At 38.2% G+C, this 26,581-nt stretch overlaps 1 protein-coding gene across 1 annotated transcript in view; it reads right to left on the bottom strand.

Moving 5' to 3' along the window:
• LOC142487761 (myosin-IIIa-like) overlaps positions 1-26,581 on the bottom strand; it is a 157,775-nt gene that overhangs the window by 72,026 nt on the left and 59,168 nt on the right. Inside the window, exons 14-20 of the mRNA XM_075587611.1 lie at positions 23,616-23,690; positions 22,344-22,549; positions 19,427-19,538; positions 16,948-17,110; positions 14,426-14,549; positions 5,572-6,520; positions 4,434-4,578 (exon numbers count right to left, since the gene is read on the bottom strand). Of these exons, the coding sequence (XP_075443726.1) occupies positions 4,434-4,578; positions 5,572-6,520; positions 14,426-14,549; positions 16,948-17,110; positions 19,427-19,538; positions 22,344-22,549; positions 23,616-23,690 (1,774 nt within the window). The remainder of the gene's footprint in view (positions 1-4,433; positions 4,579-5,571; positions 6,521-14,425; positions 14,550-16,947; positions 17,111-19,426; positions 19,539-22,343; positions 22,550-23,615; positions 23,691-26,581) is intronic.

The raw sequence follows: 26,581 nt of genomic DNA, 5'->3' as shown, positions 1-26,581 counted from the left end.
TACAGTAAGGGCAGTTACAATGTGGAATTCATTACCCATGGAGACTGTGATAGCAGATACAATAGATTTGTTCAAACAAGTTTGGACATCTTTTTAGAACGGGAAGGTATTGAGCGATGTACCAAATAAGTAAACATGGGAAAGATGTTGATCCAGGGAGTAATCTGATTGTCATTCTTTGAGTCAGGAAGGAATTTATGTTTCCCCTTATGAGAAATCATTGGATGATATTTCACTGGGGATTTTTGTTTGCCTACTTTTGGATCAATATACTGTAAGTAAATTGGATAAAATAAAGGATAAAGTATCTGTCATCTAAATTTAGCATAGGTTGAACTTGATGGACGCATGACTTTTTTCAACCTCATTTACTATGTAACTATGTAACAAAGTCATCTGGAGTGCCTGCTGCCAGTAGGCAGTGTAAACTTCTGATAACACTAACACTGCAAATACATGTCCCACATACAGACAAAGGAAAATGAAGAAATATCTTTGTTTATTAGCTAAAATATGGATGATTGCCAGATTATATTAATAAAAAAATATTAATAAAAAATATAAACAAAAGTCACATTTATTTCAAAATTTTATGCCTTTGCATAAAATGAAGAAAATAAAATAGCTATATAAAAAAGAGATGCAAATGTCTTACAATTTGCTTTGCTAATTTTTCTCTTAAATTTTAAGCTCCCAATTTTTCTGTGAAAGTTCACATTACATATAATTTGACCAATTTTGCCCGACCAATATTGCGCCATCAGAATTATCGAAAATTGGTGTATACAAAGGGTCACATGACATTGCACACTGACCTTTAATGCGTTCATTTGTTTTGTAAAGCTTGCAATTTCTGCAAAAATGTTTGCACATAAAATTCAAGTTTTGCCTGATTTGAAAACTTCAGGCAAAAAAAATGTGTATATCTCGAGAAACATTGTTGAAACCCTTTATTTTTAGGTGTGTGGTGACAGCTCCTGTAAGACTCTCTGATTATCACAAGGGAATCCAAACAACCAAGGAGCATAGATTATGTTATACTGTAATTATGTGGAATAGTGGAAGAAATGAACTTGCACAATGTGTCAGCTATAGTAATGTAAGTGATTTTAACATGACAGTTTGAGTCCCACCGAGGCCACTTTGGCAAGTCAAAAATGCAACGTAAACAACTTATCAGTGTAACTCGCTTCCTTAGAAAGCATTCAAGTAACGGATACTAGTATTTGTATCTTGTGATAATGTTATACCATATATTCCTCTAGGAACTCTACATTGAAGCATATCAGTCATGTATGTTTATCTGTTTGACGAAAGATGGCCTCATAATTACTTTGTAGAGAACAGAGAACATTTACCTGTGACTTTGGAAATGGCAAGTAGGCTTGTCACCAAAAGACTTTAGTACAATAGAAAATAAAGAACATACAAAACACTTTTTCACTGTAAAAATGTTAAATGTTTAAAAATATATACTTGTCTGTTTCTTAAAGGTGTCAATTAGCTACATTTTATCGATAAAACATGCCACTGTCAATAGCTCACTTTCATTCTTGGGGAGACTGCAGCTTTAATACCATACCATACCATCAAATCTAAGGCTGTCTTACATTTTAATCTGGTCTGTAACTGTTTCATACGCCCATAATATATATTTTCATTAACTGTGCACGCAATGTCTTGTAAATAATGTATACCCTGTTCATTTATGTAACTGTATTTGTAACCATGTATTATTTGTTTTACTCTGTGCCCAGGACATACTTGAAAACGAGAGGTAACTCTCAATGTATTACTTCCTGGTAAAATATTTTATAAATAAATAAATAAACAAACACAGTCTGTGGCCCAATACACCAATTACTTGCTATACTTATGCAGACTCAACACTTAGCTATTTTGATAAAAGTGATCACACGTTTAATAAAACAAACTCTACAACTATGAACTACAACCAGCACCTGTCACTTTCTTTATCTAAAAAGTGGGCATACACTGGCGACACACTTTATTCGAGCTCGGCTAGTCCCACGAATTCGGGTATACCCGGGTGCATTGAGGTTTGTGACTGTTTTCTGCCCGAGTGCATTGAGTTATTTTCCGGCAGGGATTGAAGCATTTTATTCCTGTTGGCTGCAATACTGCACAGTACATATATATATACTGCATTACAATTCATGAATTTATTCCATCTGGTAGACACGCGAAGCATTGCAGCCTATTAAATCCTAATCATTATCATTTAACAGATCAGCCGCCCGTCAGCCAGGCATGAACCCAGGCTGAGAAGGCAAACGCAACGGGGCTTGTCAGAGGTGAGGAGCGGCGCATTCCAGGTATCTGCCAGGTACATACTGGGTATTTGCTCGAATAAAGTGTGTCGGTGCAGTACAAACACATTACCATAGCCATGGGCACTTACAGTACTGCCATCCTAAAATGTGCTGCCTTTCACTAAAACCACCAATAAACAAAACATATCATAAATCAGCAATGGGCAAGAAGATACACATTCATTACACAAACAGACAATGTAACACAAACACATATTCCTACAGTACTTCCCCCTTGAGCACCATGTATGTTTTAATCGATTGTATACTATAATAACACTTGTTAGCTTGTCAGGAACAGACTAATTTGTCATTTTGTGTATCCAATTTTTTTCCAGCGTTGATACATTGATGCAAGTTTTAGCTAATGTAGCAGCTGAGAAATAGAGGAGATACTGTATATAAAGATGAGAATAAGAATTTTAAAATATACTTACCATCAAAACATTATTATCTACATCTTTCCATTGTTCTACTGTAGTTGGCACATATTGCATGCAGACCAAATCATTACAAGGTAAATTAATTCATTTAAGGAAGTTGAGATGAGTAACAAATTATACTTTTAAAGGAGATGACCCACTTAGAGCAGGGGTGCGCAATCTTTCCCCCCTCCATCCCCCTGCCATCTCTTCCCCTCCTTACCTTGGCTACGGCGTTCTGACACGTTCATTGCCATGGCAACGTGACATAGTGACCCTGCAGCGTTATTTGACGCCCCCGTTGATTTTCTTCTCCCCCATTTCTTGCTCTCTACCTCTCCAGGTGTTTCTCTCCTCTATTCCCCACCAATGTCTTACTCTCTCACCCTCCTATTCTTGCTACCCACCTCCACTATCCATTTCTTGCTCCCCCCATTTCTTGGTCACTGTTCCCCCATCCATTTCTTGCTCTCCCCTGTTTTTCAGTGGGAATGCTGAATTTGGTTGGTAAAGCAATGTCAATAGTGTTTTCTATATTTCCTGTGCAGAGGAGGAATTAGCTATTTTTTGTGCCCGGGGCAAATTCCACCAACTGCACAACTTCCCCCTTCAAATTTATAGAACCAGGGGAAAATAATTCTGTCATTTTTAACTGTATTTGTGAATCTTGTGTATGTTGGGGGGACTTGCCCTGGCTTGACATGATCCCCTCTCTCCCTCCCCTATACACTCCTCCCATTCTCTGTCTCTCCCCCCATACACCACTCCCCATTCTCACTTCCTCCTTCCCCCATTATTTCTTTCCCCTCCCCAGTCTCTCCTCCCCCTCCCTCCCTCCCATTCTCTTTCTCCCTCCCATTCTCTCTCTCCCCTCCCAAATTCTCACTTCCCCCTCCCCTTCGCTCTCCTCATCCCTCCCATTCTCTCTTCCCCATGCTCTTCCCAGCCTCCATCCTATGTCTTGCTCTCCCCCCTCCACCATCCATTTCTTGCTCTCCCCCTGCCCCATCCATTTCTTGCTCCCCCATCCATTTCTTAGTCTTCCTTTCTTCCCCCATCCATTTCTTGCTTTCCCCCTCCTCCCCCATCCATTTCTTGCTTTCCCCCTCCTCCCCCATTCATTTCTTGCTCTCGCCTGCTTCCCCCATCCATTTCTTGCACTCGCCCACACCCCCCGGCTCCCCCCGTCCCTACCTGTCGGATGGAGCGGAGCCTGTCCAGGCTGCAGACACTGGAAGTTGTGACTAACTTCCGCATCGGACTGCGGGGGTGTGCTACGCTATCTACTCCCACTCTTATACACCACCGCCATTTTCCATCTCTGCCACCGTCCATCAATGCCAGCCTAACCTAAGCCCTCTAAGTGGCTGCACTCAGGGCAACTGTCCTGCTCTCCCCCCTACTACGGTAGTTCCACCCTGCTCCTGTGTGTATCTTAAGTGTGTAAAATTTTTAACTACAGTATCTCCAAATTCTTTACTACAGTAGGAGTCTATTCCGTAGATCCACAACTTTCAGGGAAGAAGTACTTCCTGATGTTTACAATCCACCAACTTCAGAGCATGACTTGCTGTTTTAGCATTTCTCATTGCTGAAAAATCTTGTCTACAGACATCTGTAGACTGTTGTTCTCCCTAAATGTTTTTGGAATTTACACACGAAGAACAGTTTACAGTACCTGCTTCATTTTCATAAGAGTGACTGTCCTTCGTCATCTTTCCTCTCAAGTAAGCAGCAGTCTCTTCAGGTTTCAGTTGATATGACATAATCATATCATTAAGCCTTTGTTGAAGAATTAAATAGTTCTCAGATAACTTAGATATCTAGAAAACAATTTTAAAAATGATCAGGAAACAAAAATGTAGAGCGAGTATAGGCAAACACAGGGTTTGAGGTTTGGAAAATTAAGTATTTTGTGAACTGGTTGCACCCAGTTTGATGAGTTACTTCACCCCCCTTTAAACAGGCATCAATCCAAGCCATGCCACCTTTTCTCCATCTATATTTTGTCTGAATGTGCTATATTACAGACCATATAACCAGTCATTTTATCAACTTTAAGAAAATATAACATCCAATACATTTCTCATATCAAAACATTCCATAAAAAAAGAAAAGGGGCCCAATTAGGTATCATTACACAGATTGACGCACCACTACTTTCTCATGCAATTACAGTAACTAAGCAATGATGCACTCAGAGACAATTTATATTTTCTGAAATATAGACAACCAGAGTATTCTGTGATTGGTCACTTCACTGCCTCAGTCACCGAAGTTAGAGTTCTATTCTTACAAATATGGGGATATCCATGCTAAGGAAACAGGATACGATCATTTCATGAGTTAAATTTCATAAATGCTTCTGGTGGGGTTTGAAAATATTGGGACCCTGAACAAGTCCTAAAGATACTGAATAGTATTTAATTCGCCTTGGTGGTTCACATTGTATATGTCCTGTGAGACCCTGTATCTATGCTTTTTTTTTTAATACTGTAGTTGTGTCCAAATGCTATGTTTTTAAAGGAGCTTGGGCTGTGTGGTAACTACCAAGATTGTAGAGTGATATTGTTTGGATATCAAAATTATGACAATTGAAAATATGTGTAATGCACAGAACGGATAGTTTTTGGTCCCTTGTAAATAATTAATTACAGAAGGGAAACCTATGGCTAATATGATTAGCAGGGACATTGCTTCTGGGATTTCTCACACATTCTATTCAAAAGCATTCATGGCAAAATCTCATACCTGAGACAATATTTAAGTACATAGTAAAAGCTAATTACATGCAAATTGATCTGAAGATTTCTCACCTGTTCTGTAAAGATTGACAAATCTTCAATTTCCTTCTGGAAGCAAATCTGCACATTTGCATCACTTTCATCACTTATTGTATATGTTTCCATAGTGTTCTTTTTGTCACATAATTTTCCATCATTTTGTAATTGTTCTCTTTCTGTTAATCCGCCATTATTGCTCTGTATATCTACTCCAGCTTTCTCTAAGTCTTCCTGATTTCCTAGCGTGTTTAGCTTTTCCTCATTGTCTATTAGTGTCTCCTGTACACGTGACTTGTTTTCACTAGATACATTCTTCTCATGATGGCCTTCTGCTGTCAAATCACAGCTCTCGCTGGTAAGTGGAATTTCCTTTTCCTGCTCATTGTTTATTTTATTATCTAGAGTTGTTGATAGGGTTGAATTGTTCTCAGGCATTTTTTCATTGGAAACCTGGTGATCCGGCTCTTGAGTATCTCCTTTTTTAACTTCCCCATCAGCCTGATGATTTCCATATGAAGTTGTATCACTTTCCAGATGCTTCTTTCCTTCTTGGAGTTTCTTTCTATCTCTATGACCTCGGTAATTGCTCTGGATTATTATGGCAGCCTCATCTTTTCTGGAAGTACTTTCATCCTCATCCTCATCACCATCACCATCACCATCACCATCACCATCACCAGCAGCAGCAGCAGCAGCAGCAGCAGCAGCAGCAGCATTTTCATTATCATGCTCCTTTTCTTGAATTGGCTTATCTTCTATTTCTAGATTTGTTGCTGTTAGTTTATCTTGTTCTTGTACTTTTTGGTGATCGTCTTTTAGTTCCTTCCGTTCTTTATGTCCTCTAAAATGGCTTTGGATAACAACAGCTGCTTCCTCTTCACTTTTACCTTGAGAACTTTTATTTGCTTCACTATTTTCATTTGGTTTATCATTTTCTGCCACGCCATCTGTATTTGTAAGTTGTTTTTTCTTCATTGATTCCCTGCCAAAACAATATGAAGCAATAAACAATTTAGCGTTCAGATTAGCCATCATATTAAATGGAATAATGAAATTCTGAAAGCTGATGAGAATTTCCTAATTTCTATCTCATTTTATATTCAAATCGGTGTCATTCAATTTCACATAATACATTTGAGAGATTTTTTTTTTCAACCTCTTCATTTTAACACGGGAGTTAATTTGACATAAAGTGAATTAGCTTCACCTTTCTAGTACTGTATGTTTTCTAGATTTAACTTCAATACTAGGCGATAAGGGTTATAGCTCATATTTCACGCTGCAACAGTTTCTTCAATAGGGATGTGCGAAACTGTCCAAAATTAAATATGTTACATTTTAAGTGTTTTTCCCCCAAATTCAAAGCCCTGCAAAATGCTTCACTAAGGGGCCTATTCTAGTACTGTATTTTCAATAAGTGAGTTAACGAGAGTTTTGGACACTTCTCGAGCGAGTTTGCATGTGAAGCTATTCAGAAAACTCCAATAACATACTAAACTCACTCGAAACCCGTTTCTTCCAAATCAATAGCTCTCCCACTCAGACGAACTGAGCGGGAGCTAAAAAAATGCTCAAACTCGCATTTTTGGAGAAATTGAGCTGTTCAGGATGCTCTGAGATTCACATCTCAGCTGCAACTCACAGATTTTCTCCGGAGCTTTCCGGCATTAATACCATTTCAGAAGAGACCCCCAGCTTTCATCCGATGTAATAAAAATACATTTAAAGACAGCTTCCTTACCTTAGCGGCTAACCCCTAAAGCAATGAAGGGGTTAAATATCAGTGCCCAGTTTGTTGTGGGTAGAGGGGGTGGGCATGGTTTACCACAGTGACAATCAATGGGTTTATTGGCAAATGTTTGTTTTTCTTGAATTGTAGTGTTTTTTATTTGGTGGTTGTTTTTTTTAGGTGTCCTATTCATCGCCATTGTGGCAATCCATGCCCATATTGTGGGCATGGTTTACCACAGTCACAATCAATGGGTTTATTGCCTACTGTCTAATAGTTACATAGTTACATAGTTACATAGTGATGAGGTTGAAAAAAGACGTACGTCCATCAAGTTCAACCTATGCTATATTTAGACAACAGATACTTTATCCTACAGTATGTCTATACTTACTTATTGATCCACAGGAAGCAAACAAAAAAACCCAGAGTCATATCATCCAATGATATCTCATAAGGGGAAAAATAAATTCCTTCCTGACTCCAAGAATTGGCAATCGGATTAATCCCTGGATCAACATCCTTCACATGTACTGTATACTTATTTGGTATATCCCTGTATACGTACCTTTCCTTTCTAAAAAGATGTCCAACCTTTTTTTGAACAAATCTATTGTATCTGCCATCACAGTCTCCATGGGTAATGAATTCCACATTTTAACTGCCCTTACTATTAAGAACCCTTTCCTTTGATGCTGGTGAAATCTCCTTTCCTCCAACCTTAGGGATGTCCCCGAGTCCTTTGTACTGCCCGTGGGATGAATAGTTCTTTTGAAAGCTCCTTGTATTGTCCCCGAATATATTTGTATATAGTTATCATATCCCCTCTTAGACGCCTCTTTTCTAATGTAAATAAATCTAATTTAGCTAGCCTCTCCTCATAAGTTAGATTGTCCATCCCCTTCATTAATTTGGTGGCTCTTCTCTGGACTCTCTTTAGTTCCATAATGTCTTTTCTTAGGATTGGTGCCCAAAATTGTACTGCATATTCAAGGTGTCGTCTTACTAATGCTTTGTAAAGGGGCATAATTATGTCTACTTCCCTTCCATCCATTGCCCGTTTAATGCAAGATAAGATCTTGTTTGCCTTTGCAGCTACTGCATGACTTTGGGCACCTTTGCTAAGACTGCTGTCTACAAGCACTCCTAAATCCTTCTCCATCAACAATTCCCCCAATGTATCCCCATTTAATTTGTAAGTCGCCTTTTTATTCTTGCATCCCAAATGCGTAACCTTACATTTATCTGTATTAAACCTCATCTGCCATTTACCTGCCCGCATTTCCAGTCTCCCCAAGTCCTTCTGTAGAGAAATTACATCCTGCTCTGATGTATTGGAATGTTATGGAAATGTTATTTTACTGTGTATTTACTTTGTTTTAAAAACAAATGGGCAAACGTGCTATTAGCTATTTTTGACTACTAGTGCTTTTGCCCATTTGTATGTGTGGTGATGGGGACATAGGGGGTGGAGGATGGGGGTAGTTGCTTTGGAATGGTGGTTAGGCCTCCTGGGTGAGTAGCGGGCAGGGTTAACCCCTTAATTACTATAGAGGTTACTAAACGCTAAGGTGATTAAGGTGTTAGTAGTGAGTAGTTAATTTTATTATTTTAATATTGCTGCCCATGGAGGATGTATAGGAAAGAGATGAGGACAAGGCCAGCCTTCATCCTGGCAGGGGTAAGTACAACTTTAATTTACAATATGTTAGCTGGGTACTGTTTTATTTTTAATGGGAAAATTAGCTATTATCCCAATCTGAATAATAGGGATTTTGCTCATTACATTACTGTATGTGTTGGGTGGGGCGGGGGTGGGGGGTTGGTGGTAGAGGGGGTGGGTAGTAGGGTGCCCATTCATTGATATTGGGGTTATCCATTCTCCCATTGAGGGCATAGGTAACCACATTGGCAATCAATTGGTGTATTGGATAGTATTGGTTGTTGTATTGTACTGTAATGTTTATTGCGGCTAGAGGGGATGATTAAAGGGGGTAGTTGCCCCGGAGTTGGTAGTTAGGCCTCTCTGGTGGGTAGTGGAAGGGGTTAACCCCTTCATTACCTTAGCAGTAGTAAACATTAAGGTAATTAACACAAGCTTCCCGGTAGGACTAACAACTTTCCTGGTGCATCTAGCCCCTTCACCCAGCCCCTCTACCACCAACAAACTAGGTACTCTAGTTTAACCCCTTCATTACCTTAGCAGCTAGTCACTAAGGTAATGAAGCTGTTTTTATTTTATTTTAAAAACACAGCATTGAAGCAGGTGTCTCCGGAGCTGAACCACATTCATTTCAGCCTCAGGGACCCCATTCTTCCTGAGTTACAGCCCCCGGTAAGGGGTGCTAGTATCTCTGCTAGGATCACCGGTCTCTGCTAAGATCACCGGTCACATGATTTAAACAAAACTGGGAGATACCGACACCCCATACCATGGCCTGTAAATCGGGAAGCAGGGGGTTCCCAAGGCTGAAATGAATGCAGTTAAGCTTCGGAGACCCCCTTCTTCAATACTGTGTTTTTAAAATAAAATAAAAACAGTGCTATCACCTGTAAGAGCTGCCCAGGGAGATGCCGCGCTCTCTGTGGAGCTCTTAAAGACAGCAGGCAGATCGCAGTTGCATAACTTAGAAAAAAAAAGGGATTGCACCCGCTCAACCTAGTGTGACCGCTAAGATCACTAAATCAGACTGGTGCAATAGGGCAGGGAGACTAATCAGAACACAGAGAACACTGTATGATGTAAAGACACAATACATACAGATAAGGCCCTATTGACGCACTCAAAATCTGAGGGGTAGGTCACCCTGGTAAAAAAGCAACAACACAGGAATAATCTGAACCAAACCTAGAAATAGTATTTAAATATGCTTTATAATGTTGGTTAAAAATGGTACCAGAGTATATGGTGAATGGAATGAACTGAATACAGTGAGTGTTATTGGGGCAAATTGCCAGAATGTTAATCCAAAAACATTGGAATAATAAACATAAGCACTATGAATAACAGCACACAATCAATGCCTATTGTTTAAGGCAGTGAAGGCTAACTGTAGTGGATGACGTCACTGGAGCGCTAATTGTTCTATCGGTCTATGTATGTCAGCTAATATTAATACTAATAATTAATACTAATATCTATGTGTGTTACCAATGATTATCTTTGCTACTGTTTTGCCTTCTAACCCATCATTGATGCATGGTTTACAGTGAGCTAGAGTTCACACTAACTGAATTGCCTCTAGTGGATGTATATATTTTATATAGCGCTCCAGTGACGTCATCCACTACAGTTAGCCTTCACTGCCTTAAACAATAGGCATTGATTGTGTGCTGTTATTCATAGTGCTTATGTTTATTATTCCAATGTTTTTGGATTAACATTCAGGCAATTTGCCCCAATAGCACTCACTGTATTTAGTTCATTCCATTCACCATATACTCTGGTACCATTTTTAACCAACATTAATAAAGCATATTTAAATACTATTTCTAGGTTTGGTTCAGATTATTCCTGTGTTGTTGCTTTTTTACCAGGGTGACCTACCCCTCAGATTTTGAGTTCAACAATAGGGCCTTATCTGTATGTATTGTGTCTTTACATCATACAGTGTTCTTTGTGTTCTGATAACTTAGAAAAAGACAGAGATAAAGACACTGCTATCCCGAGCTGTATGGCATTTTCCTACCTCACGGTATCTGACTTGCGATAACTCTTTCTAAATACCGTGATATAACACAAACGTCAGACCGTGAGGTAGGTCATGCCAAAACTTCGATTTGGCATTGATTTTATCAAAGCTACTAGAATAAGCCCCTGTAAGTAATTCGGTTTCAAGTTGTGTGCTTCACCTCCACCATTTTGTTGCTAATAGTTTACCTGCAGTAACATCTCCTTATACTCTCATTAATACACCCAATATCACTTAATAAGGCGGGGCACAATTACTTCAAATTTCCTGGAAACATTAATATTAAATGACATGTTTAAAGCCAAAATGCCCAGTTTTAAGCTTTGTAAACAGACCTTTAATCAGATATTGGCTAATGCATTAACTGCAGAAATGAGGTAAGGTTTATTGGTTTGTTTTGATTGTTATTTTTTGTTTAAAATTTGGATGAAAGACTTATTGCACAACCACCCCCACTGTTGGCTTTGCTTAGTGATAATTGGGGTAATGTATCAAAGCAAATTTGAAGCAAAATGTATGCAAATTGCGTAATTTTATCTTATTTCTCTTTGTGTCAGTGTATCAAGGTCTTTGCTCCATGTTTTTCACCCTTTGCATCACACTGCGATTTAGGGAGTGACACTAGGAGGAGTTACATGATGCACCTATGCAAATGAAATGCAGCAAACTCTGTATCTCTGTGTGTCACTTTTGTATCTTGTATTAGCTTAAACTTTTCTGGCCAACAATTTGCATCAAATGTAAGAAACAGTTTCTTACATTTGACGCAAACGCAAGCAGAAAATGGAGCGATGCGTCACAACAAACTTCTTTGTGACCTTTATGTACAGTAATACATCTCCCCCTTTAAGTTGAATAAACATACACAATTGTTCAAACAATATTCATCACTTAATCTCTGGCTGCACTATTGAAAAAAAAATCTGAATTTACTGTACACATTGCCTATAAAATCTGTTGCAAGGAGATAACACTATGCATACTTAATAGCTGTGTCAAATATGCATTTGATTTATTTTTCTTTTATCAATATTTTGATCCATATTGATGTCAACATCTAAAAATGTAAGGCCTTTCTTATAAAACAATGTAGGTATGCAGATGCCACTCTAATTCTGCCTGATAAACTTGTGTTCCTTAGCAATTCCTGGGAATACAAGGTGTTAGACTGAGACTGTGCTATCCCTTTGCTTACTCTCTAGCTGATATAGTTATACAGTTTAGCACAATAGCTGACCTACTGCACTACTGCTGCTCCTAGATTTCTCAAGCACAAAACGATGAGCAGAATCAATCAAACAGAAGAGCAACTTGTGTTTATAATTCTTCGATAAAACATGTTACATTTGCAGCAAAGTCCTTTCTTTAATTATAGAAAGGACAGCACAGAACTTTGAAGCGCTCAATGATATCAGAATATTCACCAATCAGGGAGACATTTTGCCGTAGCCCTCATCATTTTGCATTGCATCTGATGTTTCCTTTCTCTGTGTTTTTGAGCGATTACAATTCATTCATTTCATTGCATTTAATTGCACACAATCCATGGAATTCAAACAAAGCAACCGCGATAAACACGTGTGCCTGGGGCGATTGGCAGCGTTCATGCCGCGTGGAGAACAGCAGCGCACACGCACAGTGCAGTGATTTCTTAAAGTAATGGCCACTGCATCTGTATGTTTATATAACTACTGAAGCAGCGGCCGTTATTCGAACACATCTCAGCGCCGATTTTGAGTTCTCTGCTGTTCCCCACGCAGTGTGAACGCGGCCAATCGCCACAGGCACTCGAGCTTATTGCGGATGTTTTGTTTGAATTTCATGGATTCTGTTTCTTCGTTTGCAATAAAATGGATGAATTGTAATGTGTACAGTACTGTGCTACTGGGCTACTGTGTCAATTTCATGTATTTAATAGGCAGAACACTAAAATGCGTTTTTCTGCACTCGCCGCGCTCTCATCTTAGTACAGGAAGGCTGGAATTCATCCCGCGGTTTCAAATCGGGATTCCGATGTACATGACGCGTGAAGTGTTCGAATAACAGCCGCTGCATCAGTATATCAAAACAACATGCAAAGTAAATTGATACTGGGTAGTTTTATTTATACTTGAAAGTATAGAAATAAAAAAAAATACAGAAACTCAATTTATTTGTAAGAATATTTAGTATCCGCTATTAATATTAGTATCCACTATATCAGAAGATTACATTCTATGGGGAAATTGCTTGATATATTTGGACGGTACAGTATAAAAATCACCACTGTCAAAATATCGAATTTTGGACATCATGGATTGCATCTTCACAAGGCAGTCTAGGTGGTTATATTCTGCAAAAGGCCTTTTAAGTGTTAATCAAAACCTACTGTACAACATGTCTTACATTTCCAACTAAAATTGGTATCTTCTGACAAAAGGAGTCTTACAACCAGATTTGTCTGAGGGCCAAAAAAAAAGTATGTGTCAAATATGTTCTGGGTATGGGAGACTAAAAGGAAAATAATACTGAATGTGATTTAAAACTGCAGTTCAAGCTGCCGTTTAATTTCCCCTCCATTCAATATGTGCATTAATACAATCTTCACACTGACAAGTGATTAGCTAAGTTGCCGATCAATCCGTTCTCCTGTGATCGATCGGCGAAGATTCGGCTTAGGGGTTCATTAAATCACCCAGCAGCAGCAGAAGACCCAAGATGCAAAGTTCTGTGTGAAAGATCATGTGACCAGGCAGTCACTAGATATAATTGGTGCACTGCTAGAGAGAGGGAGGAGCTCAAGAGCCAGAACCAGTTTAAGAAGAGGAAGGGGATGTGACTTTGTCAATGGTTGATATAGAAACAAAAAAGCTTGTTACATTAGAATACATAAAAACAATTCTTAAATATATATTTTCAAAAAATACTACACTGGCGACACACTTTATTCGAGCTTGGCTAGTCCCACGAATTCGGGTATACCCGGGTGTATTGAGGTTTGTGACTGTTTTCTGCCCGAGTACATTGAGTTATTTTCCAAGCAGGGATTGAAGCATTTTATTCCCGCTGGCTGCAATACTGCACAGTATATATATATAAACTGCATTACAATTCATGAATTTATGCCATCTGGTAGACACGCGAAGCATTGCAGCCTATTAAATCCTAATCATTATCATTTAACAGATCAGCCGCCCATCAGCCAGGCATGAACCCAGGCTGGGAAGGCAAATGTAACAGGGCTTGTCAGAGGTTAGTAGTGGCTTATTCCAGGTATCTGCCAGGTACATACCGGGTATTTGCTCGAATAAAGTGTGTCGGTGCAGTACAAGTATTTTTTCATAGTACAGAACTGATTTATTAAAAAAATACACATGTAGGATATTGCTTGAACTGCAGCTTTAATACCAGCTGTCTTTAGTTTCTAATCTAGTATGATCACCGGAATAAAATGATCTATTATGTTTGCACGATAACAAGTCCTTACCTCTGTCTCTGGAAGCTCTTCCTGTCCTTGAAGCCACGATAGTGACACTGAATTGTTGTAGCAGCTTCACTTTCTTTTTTTAAGATTTCATTTCTTTTCTTCCTCACTAGGTACCCTCTGGCAGCTGAGAAAAATTACAGAAATGTGAAGAAGCAAATACACAGTTATAACAAGTGGAAGGTATTTTTGTATATTTGTATACTGATTCGCTTGGAATCTTTTTTTTTAATTTGATTTCAACTTAAAAAATGTTTTATTGGGTTATCAGAAAGTAATCAACAAAATCTTTGCATTATCTGGACTCCGGCGCAACGGAGTTTAACAATAACTGAATGCCTGAACAATCGACAGAAAACCCATTTCAGTAATAACATAAAACATAGAACACAACATAGGGAAGAGAAGATAGGGGGGAGATTAGCAGAGGTCTTGCCTGTGTTTTAACTCTGTGCCTCATAGTTTAGATATTCCTTCAGTTCTTTACATGAAGTCTCGTCTGTAGTGTTAATAGGTCCTCATCTACAACTGTCCATTTTCTTGGCCTACATCCCTTCCTCTCAGGGCCCCTCTGCCTGTCAGAGGAAAATGCATCTAACACTATCATAGCAAGCAGTGGCATTGCTCACCCTTGGGATATCCGTCTGGGAAACATACAGGACACCTGCAAGCCCATGTTGTACCCCCAAAATAACCACAACATATATATAAGCATATAGGTGTCACAGAGGAGTGCTACTGAGCATGGCGATATATATTTAAAACCAGAGACAGAACATGAAACACAGACAGAGCTCAGAGCACATCCAGTGAAACCTATACACGGTACAGTGCCTAAATATATATGTATAGATACATAAAATGGTATTTTAGTTTAACATTTTGGCCAAAGTGTTGTAAGCCCCTGAGCCACTACACGGCAGACCACATCTCAAGGGTCCCTAACACTAATATACATTCTTAATAACTGGATGAGCACTGAGCTCTGTCTGTGTTTCATGTTCTGTCTCTGGTTTTAAATATATATCGCCATGCTTAGTAGCACTCCTCTGTGACACCTATATGCTTATATATATGTTGTGGTTATTTGGGGGTTCAATATGAGCTTGCAGATGTCCTGTATTTTTACAAATCTTGTTCAGCTGGTCTTAGCTGATTGGAAGGTGGCTCTTCCTATCTTGTTGAAGCTCACGCCCTCCCACATTTAAATGGTTAAAAGCTCACTCCATAGCATCTCCCACTCTCAGGGGAACTTGCCTGCTTGCAGTATGATTGTGACAAATCTAATACAGAGTGCTATTCCTGGTAATGTACAGGTTAATAAAAGCTTCAATCAGACTTAGAACTATGCAACTAATTTTGACAGATTTATTATAAATCATTCTTCCTGGTAATGCACAGGTTATTAAGAATTTATCTTAGTGTTAGGGACCCTTGAGATGTGGTCTGCCGTGTAGTGGCTCCGGGGCTTACAACACTTTGGCCAAAATGTTAAACTAAAGGACCATTTTATTTAATAGATATCTATACATATATATTTAGGCACTGTACCGTGTATAGGTTTCACTGGATGTGCACTGAGCTCTGTCTGTGTTTCATGTTCTGTCTCTTGTTTTAAATAGATATCCGTCTGGGCCAACCATGGCAGCCAGACCTTTTGAAATTTCTTGCCAGTGTCATTAACTAAACTCGCTAATTTTTCCATCTGGCATACAAACCAAATTCTGTTCCTAATTTTATCAATAGATGGAATGTCATTTTGTTTCCACAATGCTGCTATTTCGCACCTCATTGCTGTTGCAAAATGTGCAACTAATTTAATTTCCACTCTGGCTAGTTCCTGTGCTGGTTTATTTCGCAGGAAAAGCCAGGGGTCCCAGGGAATTTCAAAGCCCAATATCCTTTTCAGCCAATCATGAATTTGCTCCCAAAATGGGGCTATCCGACGGCCGGACCACAGCATGTGTAACAGATCCACCGGTTCTCCACTTGGAATCTTTTAATGAATTTTTCCATCATCTTATGTTTTGTATGTTCCTTTTCTGTGCAACAATGTAGCCCTTGTAAACTTTGGAAAAATTAGAAATAATACAACTGTATGTTTCTAAAGCGCTGCTGAGTATATTTCCCCGGGCCACATTTTTCCCATAGAGAAAAATACACAATTCATCAAAATAAAAGCTGCTCTTTCTACAACAGGAGGCTTTCCATTATGCTCAATGGAAAAGGCGGAAGGTGCAATGTAAACTTTAGTAACAAAATACTTCCCTATTGATCATTATGAATAGACAGACATGGTGATATGTTAAAGCAAGATTACCATTGGACGTGCCCTTGCCCTGTTCCGAAATAGAAACAGCCTAATAGTTGACCAAAATAAATCTTCACATAAGGCTGTAGCTTTCTCAACAGGCTACATAAAAGTGCTAACAGGGAATATATTCTACGATTGAAATTTACAGGAATATTTAATGGAAATATATTCAGCATATGTTGATGATACCTGCAATAGGAAACATGATTACCTGACTGAATTTTCACTGCGCTTTGTTCTCTTTGGAATTGCAATTTTTGGTATCTCTTTGCACACAGCCATCCTTTGACACAGGCTTGAAGAAGAACAATTCTACTAACTATGGTCTTTATTATTCGATTTAGTTGTTCAACGTGGTAATATTTAAGGAATACCTCAAATAAAGAAAGAACAGATTACTGGATGTCAAATGAAATTCAATAGAAAAAGATCACATTCTGATATTAACACAACTGGTAATATTTTATGTGAAAATTATCAAGGTTTTCAATAAAAGAAACCTTTTCAATGCATGAGCCTATGCTTCCAGTGATAGAAATAAAGCCAGAGTACAAAGGTAAAGATAATCTAGACACTAAATATGTAATTGCTTTCAATATAGCAATATTAGAATAGGAATATCAATAGATTGTCAATAAATTTTCTGGTTGACAACTAGATCTTGTTTAAAACTAAACTCAACAATTTAAGACACAAAAGCCCATAGAAATACAGAAATGTGTGGAAGAGTAATTTTTTTTTTCAAATAGATCGTCCATTTTCCCTACATGTAATAAACTCCTAGAATCGTCATTTTAACTAATGTGACTATTTGCCCATTTCCATGCTTTTACTACTATTCCAGGGGGAGGGCGGGCTTAACTTGCTCACATGTTCACATCACCACCTTTAAGTTTTAAAACATGACCCAATATCTCATATTGTTGATAACGTATGTTGAGACTCCTTTCTGAAATGATATTACCATGTGTGAGCTTTAGGTCCAATATTAGGCCCAGATGCACAGCTCTCTACCGTAATTTAACTTCACCTGAAGGGTAATGGTTTATGTTCAAAGAACAATAACATAATATTAAGCCACGTTTTCTCCCGTAAAGGACTATATTGTTAACTAAAACAGATGTTAGTGATATTGAGATGCAAATGATATGCAAATGAAGCACATCCACTCGAGTCTGTAATGCAGGGACTTAACAGTTACATTAGATCGGTCGTGACTAAACTTGGAGTTACTCACATCCATGAAATAGGGTTTTTACAGGGTCTAGATGGGTGCCACACCACAGTTAAGTATGATTCAAGTAACATAGTGTTATTTCAGGGACTATTAACTCTCCTCTCTTTTTTTTTTAACTCGAGCAAAATACATATTTCATGGTCTGGATCAGAGTAACTTTAAAATGTAAGGAAGTTACCACAAAAATATCATGTAATTAATCCTATGCTAATTAGCTCAATAACGGCTATTGTTTTTGCATACACACTGTTATTAGCTTTGATACCAGGAAACTTAACGCCCATTCCTATTTTAGGCAACGTTACCTTACGAGCCCTAATTTAACAGAGCTCTGTGATCTGGGCATTAGTATACTAAAATCTACACCTGCTAATAGGTCTCCCTTAAAAAAATGTCTATTACATCTTTATTTTATTTACACCCTGTAGTAAACATTGTTTTCCCCTCCATTTGTGATACTGGTCTGTAGAACACCTCTAACTGAGAAATAATCCTGTATTTCCACACTTTAGGGCAACCCACAGATCTTCTATATCTTGCTTCAATGTCTCACATGTACTCCAAAAACCTATTCCAGTCTCTAACAGATTGAAACATTATGGGCATACTGTAGGCATGCAAATAAATACAGATATTGTGTGTTACAGGTACAGTACGTGTCAAATAGCTAAAGGAAGGAATCACAAAATAACACAAAGCAGAAAGTAAATATGTATGAGCATGGTAGGATTTGGCATACGTGACAATAAAAATAAAAATCCCACAGTTTGTAGAGTTTATATTGAAAGAAAAAAATGTGCAATTTTGTAGAAAATATATTTTGCTAGGTATAAGTTCCATTTTAGATCTGACTTTATTCACCTGAGACCTGATACGTTTTGGCACAAGGAAAAATCAAGTTTAATATCCTAGATACATTGTTAGTTTGTTATAAACCTCCCAGGCTACAATATCTATGTCAAAAGTAAGAAACATTATGACTAAGTTTCTAACAATTGAGGAATATGCCGACCTCAAAAACAGTCAAATAATTAAATAGTAAAGCTAAACAGGAATAGAGGAATATGCATTTTTTTTTACTTGCATACTTTTGGGCTCACTGCTTACTATATATGTTTTCATTAAACTATGCTTCTGTTGTCTTTACATGCACCTGGGGAGTTCTCGCTATTTTGTAATAGATCAATAATTTGATCACCATCCTCCTACAATATAGAGTGAGTCTATAGTATTTTGCAAGGTTTTTTTTCACTTTGCACTTTCACTCATTATTTTCATTTTAGAGAGTTTGCGCTTAAGGTTTTTTGCTGTTTCTTACAATTGAGGAAGATGGAAAAAGCAAAAAAGGGTAACACTTTGATGCATACTTAATGGAGATGTGAAAATGTCTGTGGGTTCAGTTACTGTAGCAAAAATGTTGTAAAATGAATCTTCAGTGCCGACACACAATTACCTTAGTTTTTCCCAAGACCCAGTCATTAAGATTTGCTTTTTCTAGTATAGACACACAGCATTCTGGGCTAACAGGAGGGTCTTCATTTGATTTAAAGCAAATTAGATGGTACCTTAAAATAATGACAGATATTGTTGTTGATATACCTTTATGAATATTTTTAGATCTTTATAATATAACAAAGAGGTGTTACATAAACCTGTAACTAAAATGGACATTCGCAGTGAGCTAAGTTGCAATAATAAGAGCTAAATTGTCAAAAAATATTTTTAAATAATTCATACTAGTGAGCTGGAAATATTATTTTAATAATATAATAATAACTTTATTTCATGTAGCGCTTTTCTCTCATTGGGACTCAAAGCACTGCACAATTACAGTATAGTGCACTGTATGCAGGAAGTAGGATTGTTACAGAAAAAGTCGCTACCCGGACAAGCTTACAGGGAGATAAAGTGACTTGCCCAATGCAACAAAGAGCTGACACCGGGACTTGAACCAGGTTCCACTGATTCACACTCAGTGTTATTGTTTACAGAGTCGGTGTCTTTATATCAAGATTTCTCATTGAACTATTTGAAATTTCAAAATAAAAAAATATATATATTTTTTGGACCAAATACATGGGACCTGCATTTGACAAACATGATACATTTCAGACTAAATGTGGGACTGCTTATCCTGAATGAGAAAACCATAAGAAATGAACAATATATTCTATGAAGGAATGAATAGCTCCATGCCAAGTACATCAATGGATAAAATAACTATCAATAATACCAACCATGCCTTTATTCTTCTGTATATGATCACAGTCATGGTTACTCAGCATATGATCATAAATATATAGCACTCTACAGTTTCTAAGTTCACCGTTGACAAAAAAATATGAAATTACAGTTGTCTATTATATGGACAGTCAGGACTCCTTTATTCCTTCTTTACTATTCCTTACTCCTTCTTATGATATCAGCAAAAGGGAACACACTATGTATGTGTAGACTCTTGGGACGGGGTGCTTTGGAATAGGGCATTTCTATGTGCTAATACAGTATCCCCAAACAATCTAAGAGGACTCTTTGTGTGTGGGAAGAATGTGGGAAGAAGCAACATATTTCTCTTTTGATAATATCACCCTGAGAGCCAAATAAATCATTTAGATTGCACAGCATTTAACAGTGCAACAATAAATATGCACAATGTATAACACCTGCTGCTTTGGATAAAGGAGGAATAGCAATTATTGAGGTGAAGCAGATTTGATATATGGGGCTCTATAATTTCAAAATGTCAGCTTTTTAAACATTTTGTTTTAAAAATGACAAATCTATTTTAAAAGAAAATACTACATATTTATGTATAGATGGAAACAAAAGGCACAGCTAATATGACTTGAATATTTTTAATGTTGTTTTTATATTGTTATGCTGGGTGCAATTTTAATTGTATTTTTATGATTACTTATTGTATAAATTGAGGCCATTTGTAATGCAGTATTCCGAAATAAGATGTGTGTGACAAGATGAAGGTGGAATATGTGAATAAAGTAGGCAGAGGCAGTAGTATGTCAGTTGCCATGATGTTGTGGCTGTGGTTTACAATATTTCCTATATTGTATTGTATCTGCTAGCCAGCAAATTTCTAATCTGACCCCCATTTTCTCTCGCTCTCTGCTCTTAATGTGTTGTACTGTATGTTTATATTATACCAAACAAACCCTGTAACTACTGCTTTCTGACAAAGCTCTACATCTGAGACCACCTTTCAATCAAGCGAGCAACATAAAATGTGCCACAACATAAAATGTGCAGCAATATGGCTATATATAAGCTTAAGTGAGTAAAACTAACCTTGTTTGATAAAATGGCCCCCTTATTTTCTGCCTGTATCCCATATAGTAGCAATAATGCAGGTTGGGGGGTGTCTATAAAACGATGCATGCTGGGAGCACAAGGGCCCAGATTCACAAAGCTCCATTAACTCAGGACTTAAAACATCATGTTATCAAAATCAGTAATGGCTGTTCCCTGAACACATATCTACAAAGTTAATTACTGTATATGCAAAAATAATGGCATTTATTTCTCATTAACATAGGTTTCATATCTTGTTAAGGTAGCACCTACTGTACAAAGAGAGAGAGTCTTTTATTTTACTAGAGCATATTTCCCAGGTATTACACATGTTGTTTAAGGTGTGTTTGAGGTTATATACTGTATATACAGTAGCACAGTCTCTCTCCTACATCTCTTTTATGGAACCCTCTCACAACATTACAAGTATATTCTAGTGACTTTTTTCATCAGTCCTTATTTCTTCATACATAAAGCGCAGTCAAGAAATGATCAACCCATTGAAAGTACAGTATCAGTACAGTATCATTGAAAGTACAGTCATAATAGATGGTATCAACCCAAAAATGTAAAACAGATACCAAAATGGCAACACCTTGTGAAGAAAGATAAGCCAGGTAGGTTATTTTTTCTTTTCAGTTTTCATCTATAAATAAAGAGTCTAGCACATACTGTAGTGCCGACGAGTATTCTAAAATAAATCTGGGGCAATCACCAACAAGGCCAAGGTACATCCTGGGTACATCCTGGGTACATGCTGGGCAACATTTCCCTGACATTTCTGCAGACAGACTAATGGCCCATCTGATTAACAGCGTGGGTCCCTGACAGTCCCATTCAAAATGGGACTGCCAGGGACCCCTGCTGTGTTAATCCGATGGGCCATTAGTCTCTGCAGAAATGTCACTGAAATGTTTGCAGCATGTACCACGCATGCACCTGGATCTTGTTGGTGATAGCCCCAGATTTTCCAAGGCAAGTTTAAGGCAAGTTTTAGAATACTCGTCGGCGCACCTGTACAATTTATTTTAAAAATGTGAAAGTTAAAATGAATTTGTTCTTACCGCTTTATAAAGTTAGCAAAAAGCACGCGGTGTGAATAACCCAGTCTACGGATTCGTGCCGTTTCCAGGATACCAGTATACCTCAGCTGCACCAGAACTTTCTCTCGATCAAACTTATTTGCCAGACGATCATTATTTGGTTTAATGCAACGGACAAAGTGTGGCTGGCCTGCCACCATCTTTGACAATAAATCCATAAGAGAATACTAAAAGATAATATTGCATACATACATGAGTATGTGCAGAACAATTACTTACAAAAATAAATTAGCCTATTAGAAAAAAAAGATTGTTCTTAAGGCAATATGATGGTTTACAACCAATAAAAGAAAAAAAAAGTATCAATACTAGCAATAGTTAAAATGCAATAACAACAATATGTGCAGGGGTACTCAATTAGCATTGTATGGTATGGTATTAATATGGTATGGTCCCGTATTACTTTCCAAGTTGTCTTATAGTGGTCTTACATAAACTAAACACTTTAAATAAAACATAACAAAAATATTGCAATCTGACAATAAATACTGCTACTTATTCTGATAAATTTAATATCTCCTAGTGGTTTTTTTTACAATCATTGATTAGATTTGCTATCTTTATCACAAAAAGGTCCTTTATGCATGTGTTATTTTGTATTTATAGAAAAACAATATTCAGTCTCCCGACTTCCAGAATCAAAAGCTGCAATTCGCCGACTGTTCCATATTAGAAATGTAAAGAAAAGTTTATCTTGAGAAATGCATATTTATTAAAATGTATATATTTAGCTTAAACAATTAAAAAAGATAGAAGGATAGAAACTGTCAGCAGATAAGGACTATTTGGCATAACTAGTCTGCTCATTCTCCAACCTACTACTGTATAAAGCAGCGGTGCGCAAACTGGGGGGGCGCGTCCCCAAGGGGGGGTGCAAGATTGTTTAGGGAGGGGTGCAGCGGTTGCAGAGGCCTTGCGCTCTTCCCCCAAGGCATTTAAATTAATGCTGGGGGATTGCGTGAGGCCTCTGCAACTTCATTTACCTTCTATTTGGCAAATGACGCAGCGGGGTCATGTGACATCACGTTGGCATGGCAATGTGACGTCATGTGACCCTGCGGCGTCATTTGACACCAGGAGCCGAAGGGAAGGGGCGCGCGAGCAGGGAGGGAAGCAGGAGGAGGGGCGCGAGTAGAAAAGATTGCGCACCGCTGGTATAAAGCATCAGAACCCAAAATGTTTCTTGGCCTTTTCTAATATTTAGGATATGCCTGTGTCTAAGCCAAATCTTACCCTAAAATATGAAGCAACTGTCTGTGTTTTCATGTTGGTTGTCTCTCTGGGATGATGTGCATCTCCAAAATCACTCTGTTGAATTATGACAGATAAAAACAATATTCATTTTATTTACTGTTTATTTATTTATAAAATGTTTTACCAGGAAGTAATACATTGAGAGTTATCGCTCGTTTTCAAGTATGTCCTGGGCACAGAGTTATAATGACAAATACATGGTTACAATTACATAGTTACGAGTGAAAAGGGTTATACAGTACATTATATACAAGACATTTTATGCACAGTTAAGATAATATATATTATAGGCGTATACAGCTGAACCCCGTTTATAACACGGTGCTCGGAGTCCACAAAATGAGACCGCCTTATACTGTAACTAGGATCGTGAAATGGCCGCCACCAAGATCAGGGGTTCCACGAGGACTTACCTGGCATCTGCAGCTCTCTCCTCTCCCTGCTTCATCAGGCTGCATCCATGATGGACTGCACTGTGCAGTAGATGTTAAGTTTGTTTATAGAATCAGATTCATCACACCAACCCTGTGGTGTAGCAGTTAGAGAATTGCACTAACATATGAAGTACCAGGGTTTCAATTCCTGCATGTGTATTATATAAAATAATAATTTATAAATTATACCATACAATGCAGGAATTGAACCCCTGATCCTTCATATGCTAGTGCAATTCTCTAGGGGGTGTGTGTGTGTGTGTGTGTGTGTGTGTGTGTGTGTGTGTGTGTGTGTGTGTGTGTGTGTGTGTGTGTGTGTGTGTGTGTGTGTGTGTGTGTGTGTGTGTGTGTGTGTGTGTGTCTGTTAGCAATAAAGAATTGAATGTTATTTAAAAAAAAAACCTTGGAGATGTTTTTAAATTGGGAGCCACGCTCAGACCGCGTTATAAGCGGATCACGCTATAATGGGGTTGAGCTGTATATAACAGTTACAGACCAAATTAAAATATGAGACAGCTTTAGTTTTGAAAGAACTTAGACTGGTGATGGCAGTGAGAGTCTCCGGTAGACTGTTCCAGTTGTGGGGTGCACGGTAAGAGGAGGAGCGGCTGGATAACTTGTTCAACCTTGGGACCATGAACAATCTTTTGGAGTCAGATCTCAGATGATAAGTGCTGCATGTGGTAGGGGTGAGGAGCTTGTAAAGATAGGTGAGAGATTAAATTTGTCCCTAGACTCAAGTGATGACCAATCTAGTTCTTTGCACATTTCACAGTGATGTGTGTTGTAATTGCATTGGAGGACAAAGTGGCATATTGAGTTGTAGAGGGTATCAAGTTTTCTGAGGTGAGTTTGGGGTGCCGTGCCATATACTATGTCCCCATAGTCTATAATTGGCATCAGCTTCTACTGTGCGATGCACTTTCTGACCAGAAGAATTAGGGAGGATTTGTTCCTATATAGTTTGGTTTTGAATGTTAGGGTATCATTGTGCAACCCAAATGTTAAATGAAAGTCATACTGTACCATATGCCCAAATATTTGAAACTAGTAACAGGGGCTAGGATAGTACGAGTTGGTTCTGACCTGTAGCTCCTTCATTGGAAGCTTTAGAAATGAAGCATTGGTCCCAAATACCATTGTTACAGTCTTGTCAGTGTTTAGAAACAGTTTGTTTTGGGAAATCCAATGTTCAAGTCTCAAAATGTCAGATTGAAGTACATGTCCAAGGTTAGAGAGGTTAGGGCTGTGTGCACACAAGATTGTATCATCTGCATACATGTGCATTGAGGCTCTCTTACAAGCTGTAGGAAAATCATTAATGAACACTGAGAAGAGTAGGGCCCCAGAACAGAGCCATGAGGGACACCACAGGTGATATCCGAGGGGTTGGAGTTAGTGCCCGAGATAGACACATGTTGGGATCTACCTGATAAGTAGGAATGAAACCAGTTTAAAGCATGCTTCCCTATTCCAGAGCACTATAGTTTGTTTAGCAAGATAACATGATCAACAGTATCAAAAGCCTTTGCAAAATTTGGGAATATTGCACTAGTGAGTTGTCCCAGTTCCATTTCACACTGGATCTCACTGAAAACGTTTAGGAGAGTAGTTACCATGGAGTGTTTGGGGTGAAAGCCAGATTGGAGTTGGCTAGGGAAATTTGTCTTGTCATAGTAATCGCTTAATTGGGAGTGAACACATTTTTCTATGACTTTGGAAAGTATTGGGAGAAGAAAGGTTGGTCTGTAGATTGAGACAGTGTTTTTGTCCCCACTTTTGAAGATTAGGATAACTCTGGCAGTTTTACAAGTCTTATGGATATGGCCTGAAGACAAGATAGAGTTGAATAGGGAAGAAGCAGTTTGGCAATGACTTGGGCACCAAATCACAGGAACTTAGATTGCAGAAGGTCAGGTCCACATTGGCTGCATAGTTTTAATTTGATGAGCACTTGTGTAATTTCCTCTTACGATACTGGGACAAATTGAAAACTGTGGGCAATGTTGGTAGAGGGTGGGGCTATAGCGGTACGCCCAGAATGAGGTTCATACATGTAGTTTGGGTTGCTTTTCACTAATAAATTAGTAGCACACCCCACAAAGTATTCATTAAATGCATTTGCAATGTCAGTAGGATTTGCCAGGGTAATATCCTCCTTAATATTATTACATGGTTGTTGATGTCTAGAAGTCTGGAATATATTGTTGATAACCTTCCAGAATTTAGCTGGATTTGATTTATTCTGATGAAGATTGTCAGAGTAATATTGTGCTTTTGCGTGCCTTGTTTGCCTTGTGCACATATTCTTCAGGCATCTGTAGTTACAGTATTAAGATCCTAGTAGTGCCAGTTACTTTGTTGCTTTTCCACAAGGCATCTCTAAGATCGTAAAGCGCTATAAGGTCGGTTGTAAATTATGGAAGGTGGGCCCCATGTACTCTTATTCTGCATAGTGGAGCATGGGTATCACAGAGTTGTAATTATATCACACACAATCCCTGCAAGCTC

This window comes from Ascaphus truei, chromosome 2 (genome assembly GCF_040206685.1).
Source record: "Ascaphus truei isolate aAscTru1 chromosome 2, aAscTru1.hap1, whole genome shotgun sequence".
Lineage (NCBI taxonomy): Eukaryota > Metazoa > Chordata > Amphibia > Anura > Ascaphidae > Ascaphus > Ascaphus truei.
This window is presented reverse-complemented; position numbering and strand designations above follow the sequence as displayed.